Genomic DNA, 21006 nt, shown 5'->3' with positions numbered 1-21006 from the left:
ATGAGTTATTACATGTTCTTAAAACTACCATTTGTAGCATTTTGTTCTTTCTCTATCTTTGATTTAGTTCATTGGTGGTTAGACATATATAAATATATATATATATATATATTATATACTACTAAGAAAATGAAAATAGTGAATGTGCAATCTTTCTTCTAAAGGACTTAATTTGATGTGGTAATACAATTACAATGAGAAACTATGACAGACTTGATGACCTGTGGTTATAAAGAGAGTCGGTCAATACAAGTTTATGTGTTCTTAAACAGCTCAAAGAGAGTCATAACTTGGTCTTCATCTCCATGGCTTAAACTGGCTTCTTCACCATTAGTGGGGGTTTGTGTTTGTGATGAGCTAATGTTTACTGATTCAGATAAGTACTCTTCAAGCCTGAATGAGTATTCCTGATAGGGAATGTTGGGAATCTCAAGTACTGCCTCAGCCTTAGCCTCAGCCTCAGGCTGTGGATTTGATGTCACAGTTAACTGATTTTGAGACTCTAATGAAGTGCTCCGGGACAGAGTCCCTGATGCAATAGTTATTTCGTCCCCCTCATAGATGGTTGATTCTAATGAACACACCGATCTTGTGGTGTGTGAGTGCAAGGATTCGCGTTTAGATTTCTCTTTCACCCTCTTGCACCAGCTATGGAGCGACTCTCTTACACTCTCAGCAACGAGAGCTTTCTTGAACCGGGATCCCATCTGAACTCGGCATAGAAGAAAAAGAATGGTCAAGTTACTTCATTCATTCATTCCTTCTTACTAAATTCTGCAATTCATAACATTGTAAAATGTCTTGAACTATGTTAACTAGTAAAGAGTTGATTGAGCATGAAACAAACCTGGGTAACAATTATGTTCAGAGGTACTGTGCTGTAACTACACCAAAACTGAACAATAACACTGCAAAATGTGGATTAAAATACTGTTAAAAACCATATTATTTTTATAAATGAATTCAGTAAATACTCAAAAAGCAGCTCATTGACAGTATTTTCATATGGGGAATCCTAACCAAGAAAATACACTGAAAAATTGAATAAAAAAACATCTTTCTTTTGGAGCTAATCCATGAATGAATACAGTGATACGAGAGGTTCTCTCCTTCCAAAACAACCAAAAAAATGTCCCCACTTAATTGGAATGAAATTAGAATGATAATGGGAATAGTAATAGTAATAGTATATTGGAATAAAATAAAAATAGTAATAGGGATGATAGAAATAGAATGGAATAAAGATTGTATTTTATATCTCATATGGAATGTGGTTTCCAATGATATAAGAGTGGAAACTTGTTTCTATTGAATAATGGAAATATAATTTCCATTGGAATTGTCATTCCATTTTAAAATTTACAAACCAAACACTGGAATGGCCACTGTACTAGAATGATTGTTCCATTCCAAAGACCTGAGCTACATAACAACTCCCAACTCCCAACAACTATACCAACTATAACAGGTATTGAATTATTAAATTACAACAGCTGTATTATGCAACAAGAAACTCAGAGCTCCTTTTTTATGGCATGACTATACTTAATGTAAGAGGTATTTATACTTAAGAAAATACAGATACATACCCAGATGCCAACCGAGTGATTATCATTAAATTGTTTTCCATGAAACAAGATCTCCTCTCAAGTCCCCACTAAACATAAGAGATAATTAGATACATCAATACAGTTATTGTAATCATGAAAACAGTACAAAAAAAAATGAAGAACTTGTCTTCGAATAGTATGGAATGAAATTAGTCTGTGTATTGTTTAATGTTTACAAGCATCTCTGTAAGAACCCCTTAGTCTTAAAAACCATTCCACATTTCCTTTCACCAAAATTTAATGCAATTTCTAATGATATGTTACTTTTCTTGTTTAGAATTCACTTTTTCTCATCTTGAATTTCTACCCTTCAAAAAGTGAATAAATAAACAATATGTACTAGTGTTTTCTGTTCATTATTAATAGCTGGAAACAAGCTTATCTAAAACTTAAAAAAATTTAAGGAAATTACATTGTATACCCACTTTACTTTACAAGTTTTAATTTTTACCCTCATTTCTATATTTTTTTTAAAATTTACTCACTTTTATAGATGATGTCCCCATTATACCCTTAGATTAATGCAAATTGTGTGTTAAGACTTAAGTAGAGAGTGAAGGTGTATTGAGCAACCCACTCATAAAAGTGGGTATATTTTAATGAAATATAATTTGAGAGTATTTTTGATTAATGAATATAAAAGGTAAGACTTTGCATTTTTTATTTAGTTCCAATCTTTCTTCTCTTCAAAAAGCTTTAATTGCATTGAAGTATCAAACATTAGCATGATTTTCATTAACAATGAGATTGAGCCATGAACTGGCTTAAAAACAATTATGTAATGTTTATTCTAATGTGATGATATTGATCATAGGAGAAAATGCTTAAAACAAAAATGTAAAAACTCATTAAAGAGAGCCATTTTAAGCTTACCAAGGACCAGATAAATGTGGCCATCTCAAAGGCATTCTGCATAAGAAAAAAAAAATAACAGATACTAAGCACTAAAACTCTTGAGAAAAAATGTTGAATGTGAGTGTGACATGAGTGAAGAGGCCTAGATACCTGAAATATGATAAATTGTATTAACCTTAGTAATATCACAGGCTTTCCAAACCAAAACAGATCATCCCGAGGCTTTATCTGATTCGCTGCTATAGATGGTCCTGTCTGCTCAACAACTCCAAGCGCTAAACAAGAGACAACATGTCGAAGCTTTGTTCCAACTACCATGACAAGCTTTGGCATTTGAAACACATTGAACAATACAAATTTTATGTCATCTTTAAGAAGAACACTTTATTTTGATTGAATAGACACGAAAGAAAGTACGTCGTCTGCTTACAATGGCTGGGATGAAAGAAAGCCAGAAGTAAATATTGAGACCTGCAACAACAAAAAAAGGTATGACATTTCATGAAATAGATCTTTTAAGACAGATTGTTCTGCCTTTTTATATTGTGATTACATTAAGTAGCTTACCGTGGATGTTTACAAAGATGCATATTATGGCGTAACCCCATAGTGGCCAGCTACAAGATTAAAATCGAAATGTATATTGAATCAGTCTGCCATAATATGATTAATGAAACTATATTTGAAGTACTAAGCATCACATGAATAGACAATGTTATAGTGCTTTTAACAGCTGGTAGAAATCTTCAAGGGATATAATTGTGTTACCATTGTGTTACCATGAATGAGTACAATAGAAGTATGCAGAAAATAACCAAAAGCTAATATGAGCAAAAATAAAACAAAATCAAGATGAGTACATGTATTACTTTCTTAAGGAAGTATTTGTTAGGCCTTAGGGTATTATATAATAAGGGTATATGGGTAATTGTAATGGGAGTATTGAGATGGTATAAATAGGAGAGTAATAGAAGGGTTTTGGGGTGTGAATGATTTTAGTTAAATGAGCTTTTAGCTCTTGGGAGAGAGCTGGGTCTCTCGAATACCCAGCAACCTGTTATTCTCTTCTTCTATATCAATATACATCTCACTATTTTCCTATAATTGCTACTGTTATACTAAGTTGATAGGAAATTCCTATCAGTAATTCAGTATTATGGTAAGAGAAGTGCACACCTAATTCCAAGAATTCCATTGAATTCATCCTCCATACTTCGGACCATGTATTTGTGAAAATCGTATGTTTGTGGCAACTTGTGCTTCTGCATATCATGAAACAAAGTAAAACAATATATTTTTGAAGATAGAAATGTACAAATGATAACTTGCAGCATTAAACTATTCCAAGGAAACATGCAGCTTCATCTAGCATATGGAAATAATATGGCTGAAGCCTATGTGGGGCTAGTAAAGAAAGTAACTGAAAATATAATAGAATGTACTCCTAAGTCCTAAGACATACCTTTCAAGATTTAGGACAAACTAAAAGATAAACCATGGCCTAACATAGAGAAAACCCGAGAAACAACTTGATAAGTTTTAAGCATAGTAGCCTATGAAAACAGCTTTTTGCCTAATTACCTAGGCTTGATTGCTCCCTTATGACAAACTTAAGTAAAATTGTAAAAAATATGTTATTATGACACTGTCCTGTTCATATTCATATTTAAGCTAAAATGGATAATAGCAGAACATGAAAACAAAATAGATACGCACTGTAATGAAACCCAAACGAAGTGCCATGTAATCTGATTTCTGTATGGAACTCTTAAATTGTCGGAGGAAGCAGAGCTGCAAAGGCGAAAATAAATACAATTTGTCTCAGAGACAATTAAGAATTATCATAGTTATAGTTTAAGAAAACAAAACGAATGCACAATTAGCGGGGAAAAAAGACTAGAAATAGTGCTTGTGACGATGTATGAATTATGAGCACAACAAGTAGAAGCCTTACCTAATTAAGTAGGTTTGGCTTGACTGAAGTTACATCAAGCTAATATATTTGATATGTCAAAAAGTTGTAATCATGCAATTGAAAGTTGCAGAATCATTACAATGCATATTGAATCAGATAAAATGCATTTCAAAAATGTAGTTTCAAATATAATAATATGGGAAACTGAATGAAACTACACTCACATATTAACTAACTAATAGAAACAACCATTAGCCCAAAACAGCTAAATTAATCCTTATAATATTATCTTATAACTATATGTGAGTGGATTTCAAGAACAATTTCAAGAAGGGATGATGTTGTTCAGTAGTGTGTTTAAAAAGCTCGAAAGTGTCATATAATGAATAATTACCATCCAATTCAGAACCGGATTTCTACTCCATGGATGTGATGTGTGATGAAAAACAAAAGTTGATTGGCGTCTCATGACCTTGTTTATTTTTGCTGTTAAACAAATTAAAAATAATTACACACATAATATACAAAGTGTTCCACATAAAATTATTGGTTAAAGTGAAAAAAAAAATACAAAGGAACATAATAGGCAGTTGTCTTAGCTAAGAGATAGCAACATTATGAAAATCCACTAAAATAGGCTGTAATAAACTGCTTGATATGAACAAGAGATTAGAGTGGACAAATTGCATTTTCAATTAGCTTACCAACATATTAGGATTATGTATCAAAACTGATAACAGAAATTCAACTTAAATTTGAGAGAGAAGTACTAGATAAAATGTGTACCTTGCAAAGTAGCCTGATTTTCCCATTTCCTCCAACTATAAATCTACAAGAATATGATAAAATAAACCATCTATATTCTGAACTACACTCATTTCATGCTTAACTCAAACCATCAAGACTACAAACCTTGCTCATGGCGAGACCAACAGCCACACAACTATACAAAACATGAGTGATACCGAGAACAAAAAGGAAGCGGTGAAGCTGCTCAAGTCCCTCGTATGAAACAAATGGTTCGCGGCCCTGAGTGAAACCATTAGAAGTATTTAAGAGCTAGTTATACAAATAGACTAATGGAACTTTTGAAGGCTGAAGATAAAGTTTACCTCACCACATTGATGAGATGAATGTGAACTTATTGCATTTTGGTGAGTTGTTGTCTCGTTGTGAGAAGAGAAAGGAGATTCAAAATGAGTGTGTCCACTGATCTCATAATCTTTCTCGGAACAAATATAGAAACGACTAGTGAAAAGAGATGAATCTACACATATCTCAGAAATCCATCTTGCACATTGTGCTAAAAGTAATGATATAAGTCCAAGTAGCATCAACTCTACAAAAATACAAAAAAGACTCAAAAGAAGAAAAGACTCAGCAGCAGTTCACATACATTGATAACTCTTTATTTGACAACTCACCTTCCTTAATCTTCTCCAAAGAGGCAAAGAGTGCTTTTCTTCTAGTCTTCTTTAACCACTGTACAGAAGAAATATAATGATAACGTGTAACATTTATTTCTCAAGTAAAATACTATATTATAAGCTATTCACATTAAATGCCTTCAAAAAGCCTATTTACTCATAAACATATCAAATATATCCCAAGTATTTTTATTCTTTTTGTCTTTGACAAATAAAGGGCATACCTACCACATTTAAATCTCCTAATTTATGTGCTCATAAAAAGTACCAAAAAAATAAAGCATATTTTATCAAATATTTGCTCTCAAAATCCTCTCCATTTCAACTAAACCGAGTTTTTCACAAAAGGAACCTCTCAATATATATATTCAGCTCTAAATCCTCTACATTTTCTTGCATTTTCTCAATGGCCAAACACAGTTCGTGGCAATTGGCAACTAGTCTTTCTTACATGAACTTGTACAATCACAATGTACTGGCATGTTTTGCACTTTCTGTTTTTTCTCAACCAGTCAGAGTAATAGGATTGACTATTTTCCAATCTCTCATATAAGTTTATAAAGAGTGATTTTCATGTGGGTCCTAAACGTAAATCATTAGTTGATCAACAGAAGGAAAAGAAAGAAAGAAAGAAAGAAAATAAAAAGTTCCTTTAATTTTCTCTTTAGTCTTTTCCCGACCAGACTTACAATGCTGAAAGAAATTCAGGGTGGGACCCAAAAAAAGCTCTAAGATCACATTTTTTGAACTTGTATTACTGTTGAGTTTCTCAGCAGCAACCAAACAAAACTCATTGCAACATAAATCTTTGTCTTTTTTTTTAAACCAAAGAAAAAGTAACAATAAATACTCTTTGAGCTTACCCTTCCAAATCTGTATATTGACCTTTCTACCAACAAGCAAACAAAAACCATGACTGTAACCACTGAGGCCACTGAGTAAGTGGGAGTCTCAGCCAATGACCTTTGCTGCTGCATCAACTCCTCCATTGCTCAAATCAGCAGCAACCCATTAACTCTTACACCATAAACTCAAAAGGGTACACACTAGAAAGTCTTGGAACTTTCCCTAGAAAATGAGGAGATGAGAGAGAGAGAGAGAGACCCCTTGGGAGGAGAAAGTTAAGTGAAAGATCCAGGAAGAAGGGGAAGTGAGTGAGATACAGAGTTAGTAAAATATTATTTTCAAATTATTATTATTATATATTTAATGGTTTAAATGAAAAGTGGAAGTGAACATGGTTGTATCTGGATTGGATACATTATTAGGAAATGATAATACATGGCATTAAGGAAGGGGGATCTTATTAGTATTATTTTATTATGGTTAGTTTTTTGTCATTGTCTGCTATTTCTAAACAAGCCCACCATGCAAATTTTGAATGCATTGGAGTTGATGCATCTCTCTCTCTCTCTCTCTCTCTCTCTCTCTCTCTCTCTCTCTCTCTCTCTCTCTCTCTCTCTCTCTCTCTCTCTCTCTCTCTCTGGGGACAAATCAAAGGACAATCTCATGTGTTAATGCAAGTCCAACCTACTCACATGGGGTCAGAGAGAGTCGGCAACTCGGCTCACCATGTCTCCTACAAGACTCTAACAACTCTCTCTATATCTAGCTCTGACTTACTCTTACGAATTATTCCTGGTTTTATTAAATATTTATGCATAGAAAATTTAGAATTGGAAAAGTAAGTGAGTGGTAAGTTCTAAGTAAGGGGCAATGATATATTATTATTATGTTCGGTCGTGCACAAAATTACCAAATGTTTTATTAATTGAGAAATGCGTACCATTTGCTCAAAGTGGTGAGAAGCTAAAATATAATATATCACATTTAACAAAGAGTATCCTCTAATCTTTAATGGTGTACCAAAAAGTGATGTAAATTTGATACATAGTAAATTTTGTGTCAAATTTGGTACAATATTTACTATATAAAATTTACACCACAATAAATACACTATTTTTTCTTGTACATTTATGTTATTTCTATTATTTTATTAGTATATTTAACTATCACATTAAATTATAAAATATTTATATTATTCTTTTATTATCTTACATATTAAAATTATAATAAAATTAATTATAAAATTATTAGATTTTATTTTTTAATATAAAACATTAATTAGATATTAAATTTTACATCTAAATTTTGTAATTGTGCATTGGAGCACAAGCTAAAATTTGGTGTAAATTTACCACAAATTTACTTTTTTGCTAAATATAGAGTTTGAAAACCAGAGTAAACAGAGAAAGGAAATAATGCAGAAAAATGAGAAAACTCAGCCTGAAACTTTTAGGCTGGTGTGCTACCTTTTATATATTCAATGATTGGTTTGTACAGGAAAATTCTAGAATCAATTGTACAATATACACACGTTTTAAATAAAAGAGAATATTCTAACAGAAAGTTGTTAGCCTAGGGAATGGTACAGAATCAGATAGTACACCTCAGAGAATTACACCAGAGAATTTACAGCAGTAAAAAATCATTTCTTAACACCCCATCTCAAGCTAGGTGGTGTTTCAACAACACCTAGTTTGTCCACCAAGAAATGAAACCTGTGATTTGTGAGACTCTTTGTTAGGCAGTCGGCAATTTGATCACTTGATGGCACATATCTAACTTCAAGTAATTTGTTTAGAACTTTGTCACGCACAAAGTGAACATCCAACTCTATGTGCTTAGTACGAGCATGGTAGACCGGGTTCGCAGCTAAGGCACTTGCCCCCATATTATCACACCATGTGATAGGTGTGTAGTGTAGAGGAAAATCAAATTCTTTGAGCAAGGCTTGAATCCAGGCAATTTCAGCAGAGACTTGAGCAAGAGCGCGATATTCGGATTCCGTACTCGATCTTGATACCACAGCTTGTTTCTTGGATGACCAAGAGACTAAGGTATCCCCAAGATACACACAATAGCCAGCAACACTTCTTCGATCATCAGGACAACATGCCCAATCGGCATCCGAATATCCAGTAATAGCAAGCCTATCTGAAACTTTGATGTGTAGTCCATGGTACATAGTACCCTTAAGATACCTTAAGACTCTCTTGGCCGCTGCCCAATGTGTTGAAGTGGGGGCCTGTAGAAACTGGCTTAACTTGTTGACGGCGAAGGAGAGGTCAGGCCTTGTGTGTGAGAGATATTGAAGGCCTCCAATAAGGCTCCTGTATTCAGTTGGATTTGAGAGTGCTTCCCCATCTGACTTTGACAGTGGTTTGCCTACTGTCATTGGTGTAGAACTCGGTTTCAAGTGCAGCATTTCAGTTCTGGTTAGAAGTTCTTTAACATATTTACCTTGATTGAGATAGAGACCCGTGTCATCTCTATGAACTTCAATCCCGAGGAAGTAGTGCAACGGCCCCAAATCTTTCAAAGCAAACTCGGCATGAAGTTTGTCAATAAACTGATTGAGTTTAGTAGAGTTGTTCCCAGTCACAATTATGTCGTCCACATAGATTAGAACCATGATAACTAGACCTGGGATTTTGTAGAAAAATAAGGACGAATCTGCCTTGGAGTTTCTGAATTTCCAAGTGACAAGAGTGGCCTTTAGTCTGTCATACCATGCCCTTGGGGCTTGTTTTAGTCCATAAAGGGACTTGACAAGCTTACAGACATGATTTGGTTTAGATACATCCACAAAACCTTGAGGTTGCTCCATATACACATCTTCTTGTAGCTCCCCATTAAGAAAGGCATTATTTATATCAAGTTGCCTAATATCCCAAGATTTAGCAACAGCAATAGTTAAGACGATTCGAACAGTTGAAGCCTTCACAACAGGACTGTATGTTTCACCAAAGTCAATTCCCGGTCTTTGATTGAAGCCTTTTGCTACCAACCTCGCTTTGTATCTCTGAAAAGTGCTATCTGCATTTAGTTTCACTTTGTAGACCCACTTGTTGCCTATAATATTCATGCCTTCAGTCCTTGGAACGAGAATCCATGTTCCATTTCTTTTGAGAGCAATCATTTCTGTCGACATGGCCCCATTCCAGCCCTTGTGTCTAAGAGCTTCTTCGACACTAGTAGGTTCTTCATTGTCACAGTTCCACTGAGATTGGCCTACATAAACTTTAGGCTTGAATATCCCTGCTTTAGCTCGAGTAATCATAGGATGTGAGGGAGCTAAAGGCACTGGTTCTTGCGAGGAGTTTTCTGGTTTATCAGTAGCAGTACTGCTGTCAAGATTACTTGATGAAGCAGTAGGACTATTCTGCACACCAGCAATTAAATTTTCGAAGAAACCAGATGCAACATCAGATGTGTCAAGTTGATTTACCTGGTGTTGGTCATTAGAATCTGGTGTGTCTTCTCCAGGGACCTGGGATGCGACTGTTGGTGTGACAGAAACCTCAGGCTGTTTGTGAGACTGAAATAGACTCGACCAAATGGGCACACTAACACACACAGGCTGTTCTGGTTTGTAATTATTGAGAAAACCAGATCTGAAGGGAAAATCTTCTTCGTTAAATATGACATTTCTAGAGATGTACATTCTCCCCGTGGAGCTAAGGCATTTGTAGCCTTTATGAGCATCACTATACCCTAAGTTAACACACTTAGTGGAATGAAATTGGAATTTATGTGTTTGATAGGGTCAAATACACGGATAACAAGCAACTCCAAAGACTTTGAGAAACTTGTAATCCGGTTTCTTACCATGAACAACCTCAAAGGGGGACTGATTTTTCAAAACCGGTGTTGGTAATCTATTGATTAGATACACAGCCGTTTGAAATGAGTCCCACCAAAACTTCAAGGGCATATGAGCTTGGGCAAGTAATGTCAATCCCATTTCGACGATGTGTCGATGCTTTCTCTCGGCTCGACCATTTTGAGCCGAGGTATGAGGACAAGAGTGTTGAAACTCTATTCCATTTTGCACAACACACTCAGAAAAAGATTGGAATTCACCACCCCAATCAGTTTTGAGAGCTTTGATCTTTCTCTCAAACTGATTTTCAACCAAAGTTTTGAACTGAATGAAGGCTGAAAGAGCCTCATTTTTGGTTTTAAGTGGGTATATCCAAGTATATCGAGTATGGTCATCAACAAAGTGAATGTAGAATTTGTAATTTGTGTTGGACATGATTGGTGCAGGACCCCAAAGGTCGGTATGTATCAGTTCTAAGGGACTTTTAGCACGACTAGGATTAGTATTAAAAGGTAAGGCGTGTGACTTGCCATATTGACATGCTTCACAGAAGTTTTCTTTTTCATTGATAACTGGTTTAACATTGAGTATTTTCAGTACAGAACCCAATACACGACTGGAAGGGTGGCCCAATCTCTTGTGCCACTTATCCTTTAGAATGACAGACTTAGATGCAGCAACACGCTGATCTTTTGATTTAAAAACAACACCAGTAAATGGCTTAACAGACTCGAAATTTAAAGACTCAAGAGAATTTGTGTCAGGATTTCCTTGTTGACCGACAAGTTGGTACAGCCCATCCCTAAGTGTCCCTTGAAGAAGAACCTTCTTTGTGTCCAGATCCTTCACAAAACATTGTTTGGCAAAAAATTCAACAAGCACATTATTTTCAGATGTTAGTTGAGATATACTTAACAAATTTTTAGTGATATTAGGCACATGTAAAACATTCTTCAGCACTAAACATTTGTTATCAATAGAGATTAAAGAGCTAGTACCAACATGAGCAATCTTTAAATGATTACCATTGCCTACTGTAAGAGTTTCCTCACCATTGTAGTCACTCTTTTGATTCATGTTGTTTGTGTCTGCAGTGATATGGCTACTTGCACCCGAGTCTACATACCAAGCAGCATCCTCCACCATTTCCGGTGTAGCCACAAATGCTGAAGCTCCACTATTATTTCCATTTTCAGAACCTTTACCACTGAGACTCGAACTGCCAGCAGAGGGATCTGAACCCATATAATTTTCATCATACCGATTATAACAGTACGCAGCAGAGTGCCCATAACGGCCACACACTTGGCAAGTCGGCTTGGAATTGTTGCTTCTGCCACCTCCTCTGCCTCGAAACCTGCCTGGACCTCTTCCTCCTCTTTGATTATTAGAGCTTCCACGATTTCCAAGACTAGCATGACCGGAGTGACCACCTCTATTTCCAGGGAAACCAGATGACTTAGTTGCAGCAAGATTGGCTGAAGGTGAGGATAGATTCAAGTTTTTAGTAGCTCCTGACAGTGTAGTAAGTCTATCGAGTTTGCTATCAAAACTCAACAAAGTATCTTGTAGCTCTTGCCATGTTGTGGAGACCCTTGCTTCAACTTGAAGCACAATAGGAAGATACTCAATATCGAGTCCTGAGAGTATATTAGACACCAGCTGCTTCTCAGGATAGGGATCTCCTGCCAATGCTAACACATCGGCCCACTGACGCTTCTGTCGAAGGTAATCGGCCATAGACATGGCTCCTTTTCTGGCTGTTTGGATTTTGGTCTGATACTCATCCATCTTCACACGAGAATGAGCTCCAAATAACGTCTCTAGGGCTTGCCACAAGCTTGACGATGATTCACAGCCCATGACTTCAGTGGCGATACTTTCCGTCATCGATCCGTAAAGCCACCCAAGTAAAAGCTGGTCATTCACGATCCAGATCTCAAATTCTGGATTAACAACAGCATTTTCTTCACATGTTGAAGTATCAGTAGGTAGAAACTCAACCGGTCTAACTTTTGTGCCTTTCAAATACCCATCTAACCTGTGACCACGAACAATCGCAGACACCATCGTCTTCCACAGCGTGTAGTTATTCCTGTCAAGCTTTAAGGCAAAAGGTTGGTTGAGGGTGGTGACGATTTGAGAACTTGCAGCACCTGCTGCAAGAACGGATGACTGGGCCATGACACTTGAAATACTCTGTTCACCTGAACAGGCTGGAGTTTGTTCTGCCATGAAGCTGAGACAACGGAGGGCACCACCGGTGCGATCAACGGCTCTGATACCAAGTTTAAAAACCAGAGTAAACAGAGAAAGGAAATAATGCAGAAAAATGAGAAAACTCAGCCTGAAACTTTTAGGCTGGTGTGCTACCTTTTATATATTCAATGATTGGTTTGTACAGGAAAATTCTAGAATCAATTGTACAATATACACACGTTTTAAATAAAAGAGAATATTCTAACAGAAAGTTGTTAGCCTAGGGAATGGTACAGATTCAGATAGTACACCTCAGAGAATTACACCAGAGAATTTACAGCAGTAAAAAATCATTTCTTAACATATAGCACAATTTTTACATCTCTCATTGGAGAGATATCAGCCGATAGCGTATCACTCTAAAATCTCTATAATTAGCTTTAATTATTTTCTCTTTAATTCTCTCATTTTATTTTAATTTTTTATTAGCTTCATAAATATTAAATGATATAATATATATATATATTTTTATTTATTTTTTCCATAATTCTCTTTTTTTTTAAAAAAAAATAATAATAACTCTTTTTTTATTTTTATTCATCACATTTTTATAAATTAAGAAATTAAAAAATTATATTTTGAAAAAAATTACAATTCACCTTATTTTCAATTTATATAATCATAAATTTATATATATAGGCAACCGATTTATGCCCATCTTGTAAAATTATGGATTGTATTCCGTTGTGCTGTATAATGAGTCTTACGTACTTTATTATTTTTTAATATTTTTTGTAACCGGTTGTTCTAAGTTTATAAGACCAGCTAATAAATAAATTTCTTTTTTATTTATTTTATTATATTTTTGTAATAATAATTTATTTATTTAAGGTACAATTCTTTGGTAAAGTTGACAGGAGCAAGGATAGAATTACAATAGTTGATGGTCCTCTTTTGTCAGTTCAAAGGGTAAAATTGTCTTCTTAAACGTTATTTTTGGCAGACGTTGTAAAATAATTTCATAGTACAAAATCTAGGATACGTAGAACGTGGTTTAGTGTAGTATATCAGATAGATGTTTTAGTACATTAAAAATTTTATTGACCTATCAAAAATGCTTAAGACATGCAAATATAAATATTTTTGCTGCATTTATTTTAAGTTGTATTCTTATGATATAAAAACCTATTTTTGGATATCTAATATTATTTTTTCTTTATTAATTTATTTATGTTACTTATTAATTTATTTTTCATCAATATAGTAGTACTTGTTATTAAAATTAATCTTACGTTTTCTGAAGTCACCCTAATATTTTAAATTAGTAATAAGTAAAGTTGTATATAAAATAAAGTATAATTATAACATAAATTAAAATATAGAATTTAAAATTAAGTAAAATCAATAAGTATTAGAAATATTTGAGATGGATACTTTATTTACAATAATTTAATTAATTATTATAAAAATATATAGTTAAAAATATAGTTTGAATTATTATTTACTTTTTACATAACAAATAATTTTACGCTATAATGCTTTTTTTTTTATTATTATAAGTTTTTTATTATTAACTTTAGTATTTTAACATTTATAAAAAATCTATTGAAGAATTTAATGAATAAGAGTTGAAATTAAGATTTAAAGTATTTTTTTTTAAAAAAAAAAAGTACAATATAATTTGACATGTTATTAAAAAGTATAGTATATTATCACACATCAATCATGTCATGTTACTTTTTTAGTTTTTTTAGATTTAGAAGTACCAAACAATTAATATTTTATTAATATCACATAACCGGTTGTCAATTTAATAAATACGAATACCCCTATTAAAGTCTACTAACTTTATAAATTAATAACAACCATTTGATTAATGACTAGACTCAATCTAACGACTACAGTACAATCACGGATTGTATACTCAAAAGTACAATAATGGGACAAAATCCTATCCCTATATATAATGGACATGTCTATGGTAAGTACCTTACTTTTGTCCCTATGGTAGGCACACATTTATAGCCATAGATATTTAATCTAAAAGACATAAATTGATGAGTGCATATAAATAGGTAATACTTACAATGTATTGGATTATTCCTAAAATTATTTTTTTAATAATACTTTTAAATTAAATAATTAATTTTTTTAACCTCCTCCAATTAGTTAATCTTTTTTTTTTCTCTCTCTCTCTCTTTCATTAAAAATCTCCTCCAATTATTCATTGATCATCATCACCATCCACCAAAAGCTTCCCTTCTCAATATCTCTTCGTCTCCATCTTGCGACCGAAGAATGATGGAGGTAGTTTTGAATTTAAATCTTTCTTTCTTCTCAATGCGTTGAGTGGTGATCTTTTAATGGTTTCAAAAGACATGCTTATGGACCGATCAATGAGAGAAGAGGTTGATATATTGTTAAACTTATCTTCATACCATTTGTATTGAGATTACACAACACTCATTATTGTTATGCTTGTTTGTTAATACAATCCTCAATAATAGACTTAGTTTTGGTTCGACCCTTGGTAGCTTTGGGAGTTTGGACAAGTCAAGTTCGATCTTAAGCTTGGCCATTAAACTCAAAGCTCCAGCCCAGAACATAGTGATTACTAATAACAGAGCCTATTGATGAAGAAAAACCAATATAAATGGTATCCTTATAAATGGCGAAAGATCTTCCGTCAAAGCAAAAGAGGTTTTGGGGTTTAAGAGCTTGAGACGGAGCTAAAGTCACGTTCATCTGCTTCTTAACAGCGCCATAGTCTACCCATACTCTCAGCGTCAAAGACAAGCAAGTTACGGTACCTGAGAATGCACTCCCATTCTCTGATATTGATGGTGGGCAACTTACGGGCCAGCTGTACGGTCTGATTCCAGCGAAATTAGGCAACTGTTACAGTTTCCAAATATTCATAGCCGCGAACAATGACATCAAAGGATCGCATCCTCTTCTTTAGTTATCTTGAACTCTAAGTAAGAATTTTGCATGTTTTGTGTGATTAGTTACCGTAGTTGTTGTTGGTGTATGATTTGTATTTCTAAAGTTAGATTATGGTTAGATATGTTGAATTGAGCTAGTATTGGTGGTTGTTAGTAGGTTTGAGCAAGCTTTGAGTTTTAGAACTCAAGCTTGGCTCTTTAATGATGGTTTTTGATTCTAAGCTTGGTTAGTTTGTTTTGTTCCTTGGAATATGTCTATTAGGGTATAATATGTAGGTCTGGAAGGTTTGGTAAGAATTAGAATCGATTTGGTTATGTTTTGGATTTTTGGGGGTTTTTTGGTGTAAACTGGTTAACCGGTTTTACAAGACCTGTAAAACCGGTTAACTGGATTTGCTGCTGGGTTCCCCCGAAGATTCGTGTTGGTTTCAGAGCTTTGGTTGGTTAATTCCCTGTCAGTTTAGGGTATTACCATGTCAACTTATAGTAGGTAGGTTTTTGGTTTAAAACCTAAGTCCTCGGTTGTGATTTAGTGTGTCACTTAACCATCTTATGATCGATGTGATTTAGGGGCCTGTAATTCGCCGAGCAGTTGTTCCACTCAGGTTGGTCGGCACACCTGAATTCGAAATTAAGGTAAGACTAGTATAATGTTATGCATATGTAATTACATGTTTAGCATACATGTTGTTTATGCATGTTAGAGTACATTGATAACAGTAATAGTATGCATAGAGTTGTATTGATTACTAATAAACGTATGTTGACTGAAATACTGATTGATGTTGTCACATCAATATGGCTAGAGTATGACTGGCATATTGAGTATAGGGTGATATTATGGTCGATAGTATTGTCGTATGAACGTTCTAGACTCAGTACCGTGTGGGACACGGGGATAGGATTATGGTTGGGTGTATGGGCGCCTGATTATAACCCAGGATATTATTATGTTATATGTTGTGCTTTTCTTACTAAGGTTGTCGACTCACAGTGCTATTTCCATGTGTAGGTAACGACAAGGCTAAGGCTGAGCAGCCGTGAGAGCGAGCAAATGAAGATTGTACATGTCGAGGCGGTTAGGCCTGGAGCCTACAATCTTTGGGACATCAAGGCTTTTGTTGTATAGTCGCTAGGCGACAAACTTTTGTATATGTACAGTTAAAATTTTGTAAATGTTTTTTTGTAAACGGGATCCCAGAATTTTATAAGTATGTTACTTTATGCTTTTAATTAAATAAGTAAAATTTTAATTAATCACGATTTTCGATAACCTCGTTGATTAGCAATGAGTTGCACAGTATGACGCTGACATGCCTAATATAGTTAGGGTGTTACAATTTGGTATCAGAGCCGCTAGGTTGTCTTTCGAAGATCGTCATGACATGTACAATCTGTTGGAAATTATTTTACCAGGATCTTAGATCTACTCACAAGTATGTTAATTAACACCCTAAATATGAACTTTCTAAAACGATGAAATAAACACATATAAAGTTTAGGAAACCTTACATTAGGTGCAGCGGAATATAATGACTCCTTCCGTTAAGATATCTAGCCCTTGATTCCTTTCTGTAGCAGAGCATTATCAATATCTGAACCTGGAACTCTTTCTCTGAATCTTTGATGCTGAAACCTCCTTCTTGCTGAAAGTCTTTCTTCACGATCTTCCTCACTATGATTGAGGTATCACTTGCTGTGTGTGGGCACTACTCATACACTAAGGATTTCGAAATTCAAGAGGAAAAGAGAGAGAGTGGGTTCGGACAAAGATAGGGAGAGAGAAGGCTCAGGTTTTTCTGATTCAGAAAGTGTCAGAAGAAGTGTAATTTTCCTGAAGCCTTCACTATCTATTTATAGCATTCCACTAGGGTTAGGTTTGAATTATTTGGCATTAAAATAATGAAAATATCAGAGGGAAAAACCCTAAAAAAGTGGCAGGCCCTATACTAGTGGATTTGGGCCTCACTTTTTGCAATTTTGCAGTTTTACCTTTTCTGCATCTGATTTTCTCAAAAACGCCAATTTTCTAATTCAACCATTTAAATGCCAATTCTAACTATTTAATAACTATAAATACTTATTAAATAATATTGTCATTTATCATATTTATTAATTGAACCATACAAAGTATCATAATTAACAAATATGCCCCTAAAACTCTTTCTTTACAATTTCGCCCTTACTTAGTGAAAAATTCACAAATAGACATAGTCTAATTTGAGAATTATAATTGATTAATCAAAACCAATCACATGAGTCTTACAATTAATATTATCTCAACTAGTGCGGGGACCATGGGTCTATATAACCGAGCTTCCAATAAGTAGATCAAGAATTTATTACTAAAATTCACTAACTTATTAATTATTCGTTGAATCCACGCATAGAACTTAGAATTGCACTCTCAGTATATAGAATGCTCTATATGTTCCACCATATAGACACATCATTAGTTATCCATTGTTATAATCCTAATTTGATCAATGATCCTCTATATGAATGATCTACACTGTAAAGGGATTAAATTACCGTTACACCCTACAATGTATTTATTCCTTAAAACACTTGACCCCGTATAAATGATATTTCAGCTTATGTGAAATGAGTACTCCACCATTTATGTTCGTTTGGTCAAGCTCGAAGGAGATCATCCTTTGCTTACTATTCGCCAGATAGAAGCTATAGATTCCATGTTTATGCTAGCGCTCCCACTCAATTGCACTACCGTGTTCCCAAAATGTACGTATCACCCTGACCTAAAAGTAGGCTTAACTAACAAATCAAAGAACACGAATAGCCTTTCAAGATTGAGCCTAATCATAACAGGATTAAGATCATTTGATCTAGGATCAACTAGGCGATATTGACTTGAATAGATATTATGGTAAGTTTAATAAATCTAAGTCAAAGTTCAATATCGGTCCCTTCCGATGCATACTCCATGCATCCAACCTGAGCTTTACTTTAACCAATGCTCTGGAAAGAACATAGCATTTCTCCAAATGCAAGTAAACTCTTGTTGTAGATTATCATATCAGTAAGACCCTGTGTCTGATAAATCTAGGAAACTTTATTCACATAGTCATGTTTACTTTCCAATGTGTTGACAGCACAATAAACAGGATCAAGTATGTGAAAAGGGTTTCAGACGAATTCATACATTATGTACATATAATCATGAAATAAATCATGTGAACCATGCAACATTAAATGTTATTTCTGATCTATATTAATAAGTAAATCTGATTATATTGAAATGAGTTTTATTTAGGGCATAAAACCCAACAAACTCCCACTTGCACTAATATAAAACAAAAAGTGCGTTTTAAATAATCTCAACACCTTGATATGCAAATCAAGTGTAGTAGTAGTAAACTCCTCGTAATAGGATCTGAAAGGTTGAATTAACCACAACCTTTCCTCCACTATTACTCTTCCTTAATCACAAAATCATTGATAATGTGAAATTCCTCTCTATATGTCTACTCTCTTGGGATACTGGATTCTTATACCTTTGGCAACTACTTTGGTTAATCAGGAAATTAACACTAGTAGTTTAGGCAATTTGGAATGGTGCCAAAAATGTATAGAACTTTCCTTAGAGTGAATAAGTACCTTTCCTGTAACTTTAACATTCAGTCCCTTCCTGGTAGACCTAGAGACTTCAGATAGGTTTTTACACTTCTCCAAAATCACTATTCCACCCCAGAGTAACCACCATCTTATCAGAAAGTTTTTCTAGCACAAAGGCAAATTTTGAAATATGATGTGGTGTAGTCTAAGAGTTTTAAACACACTCTTATAGACTAACATATATTTCCTCTTCTTAATCTTAGGATTTACTTGATTATCTTCCAATGTTCTTCTCCTGGATTAATCTGATACCTACTCATTACTCCCACTCAACAGCAGGTGTCTGGTCTAAGGCATACAAAAGCATATCTAAGACCTCTCACTGTTGATATAAGAAATTCTTTCATGACTTTATCTTTTCTGGAATAGTTGAGACTTTTCCTTAGATAAATAAAATCTATGCCTAAGAAGTTGTGAAGCTTCTATAGATTTCCATTAGAAAGAAAATGCTTCAGCATCTTACTAAAGTAAGTTGCTTGCATTAGAGTAAGTAATTACTAGGTATATCACAAGCCATAGGTTTAGATAAACTCAAACCTATAATACTAGGAACAGGAAGTTTTGTTAAGTCCATTGAATAAACTTATAAACGTAAATTTCCTTTTATGTCCTTGTAATAGAAAACTTAAGGTTACTCCATATGAATGGATTAAACCATAGTTCTATTGGCTTTCTTCTTAGTTTCTTATCTTGACAATCCATTACTTGTTTAAACTCACAATGGATTTTAATCACTAGTGTCTCCCAAGTCATAAGAAGGTGAGTTCCTAGAAACTCTCCCACTACGACAAGGTACTGTGAAAAATGTCGAAGAAAACTAAATGGTATTGATCTCTTCGGTTGTGACAAGACAACAGAGGCAGTGGGATCATCATATGTTATATAAGATGATAGAAAACTTTTGGAATCAAGAAAAATATCTCCTTTATTTGCTACTTGTTTTCAGACTTAGTCATTATCTTAGAAAAGTAGTATTTGTTTGAACAAACACTTTCTTATCTATTGACAATGGGATGGTCCACCCCTAATCACTTAGAATAGCTAACAAACCATGGTTTACAGTTCTAGCTTCTCTTAAGATTTTGATTAGGTCATCCATGAATCTAGTAATGATTTACATTAAGTATACAACCATTACATCATTCTGAAATTGTATTACCATAGAAGGAATTAGGCAACGACTAGTAACTAATCATCAACATGCAACTCGAAATTTCTGGGGAGGTAAGTTTGGATATAATTCAAAAATCAATTTAATGATCTTTGAACTGCATATCAACTAACTATTTCTCCACCCCTATCAGTTCGCAAGATCTTTAACCACTTACCTTAATGGTTTTAACCATTGCTAGAAATTAATGAAATTGTTCAAACATTTCAAATTTCTTTGCATAAGGTATAATCTAGAGTGATCGTTTTAAGAATACAACGAAAAACTCATATCCACCCCTGAATGTACATCCATCTGCGAATGAGATGAACTACTTTCAGTGGATATAGGCATATTAACTCTTTGTAGAGATTGATCTTGTCAAATCCACTATGAACAAGATACAAATGCCATAGATTAAAAAAAATGTGGTAGTGTCTTTTGATGACATAGGTTTAGTTACATCAAAGAGTTCTTAGAATACTGCAAGTGGATCCTGGTCACAGAATACCTAACTCATAGTCCATACAGTTTTAATCCATTAATAGAAGATGGATATTAAACACTTGAGAAAGTGTAATTGTATTGTATTCTGGAATTAGA

General features: G+C 34.2%; 1 protein-coding gene across 1 annotated transcript; it reads right to left on the bottom strand.

Annotated features, from left to right (window-relative positions):
* Positions 1-152: 152 nt before the first annotated feature.
* LOC115725262 (MLO-like protein 4) lies at positions 153-7155 on the bottom strand. Its single transcript, XM_030654716.2, has 15 exons — positions 6671-7155; positions 5805-5862; positions 5493-5719; positions 5293-5409; positions 5167-5209; positions 4775-4866; positions 4182-4256; positions 3642-3727; positions 3033-3082; positions 2896-2936; positions 2616-2789; positions 2484-2519; positions 1590-1657; positions 848-908; positions 153-707 (listed from the first exon to the last, which is right to left on the bottom strand). Exons 1-15 carry the CDS (start codon positions 6794-6796, stop codon positions 255-257), a joined length of 1707 nt encoding a protein of 568 aa, XP_030510576.1. The 5' UTR covers positions 6797-7155; the 3' UTR covers positions 153-254.
* Between the last annotated feature and the right edge of the window lie 13851 nt (positions 7156-21006).

This window comes from Cannabis sativa, chromosome 6, assembly GCF_029168945.1.
Source record: "Cannabis sativa cultivar Pink pepper isolate KNU-18-1 chromosome 6, ASM2916894v1, whole genome shotgun sequence".
Lineage (NCBI taxonomy): Eukaryota > Viridiplantae > Streptophyta > Magnoliopsida > Rosales > Cannabaceae > Cannabis > Cannabis sativa.
This window is presented reverse-complemented; position numbering and strand designations above follow the sequence as displayed.

Excerpts from the sequence above, each read along its gene's own strand:
- LOC115725262 (XM_030654716.2), bottom strand. The coding sequence starts at position 6,796 with ATGGAGGAGTTGATGCAGCAGCAAAGGTCATTGGCTGAGACTCCCACT. Across the intron at positions 5,410-5,492 it reads CATCTCATCAATGTGGTGAG|GGCCGCGAACCATTTGTTTC; the intron begins GTAAACTTTATC and ends GGTTTCACTCAG. Across the intron at positions 5,210-5,292 it reads TTGGTCTCGCCATGAGCAAG|ATTTATAGTTGGAGGAAATG; the intron begins GTTTGTAGTCTT and ends ATATTCTTGTAG.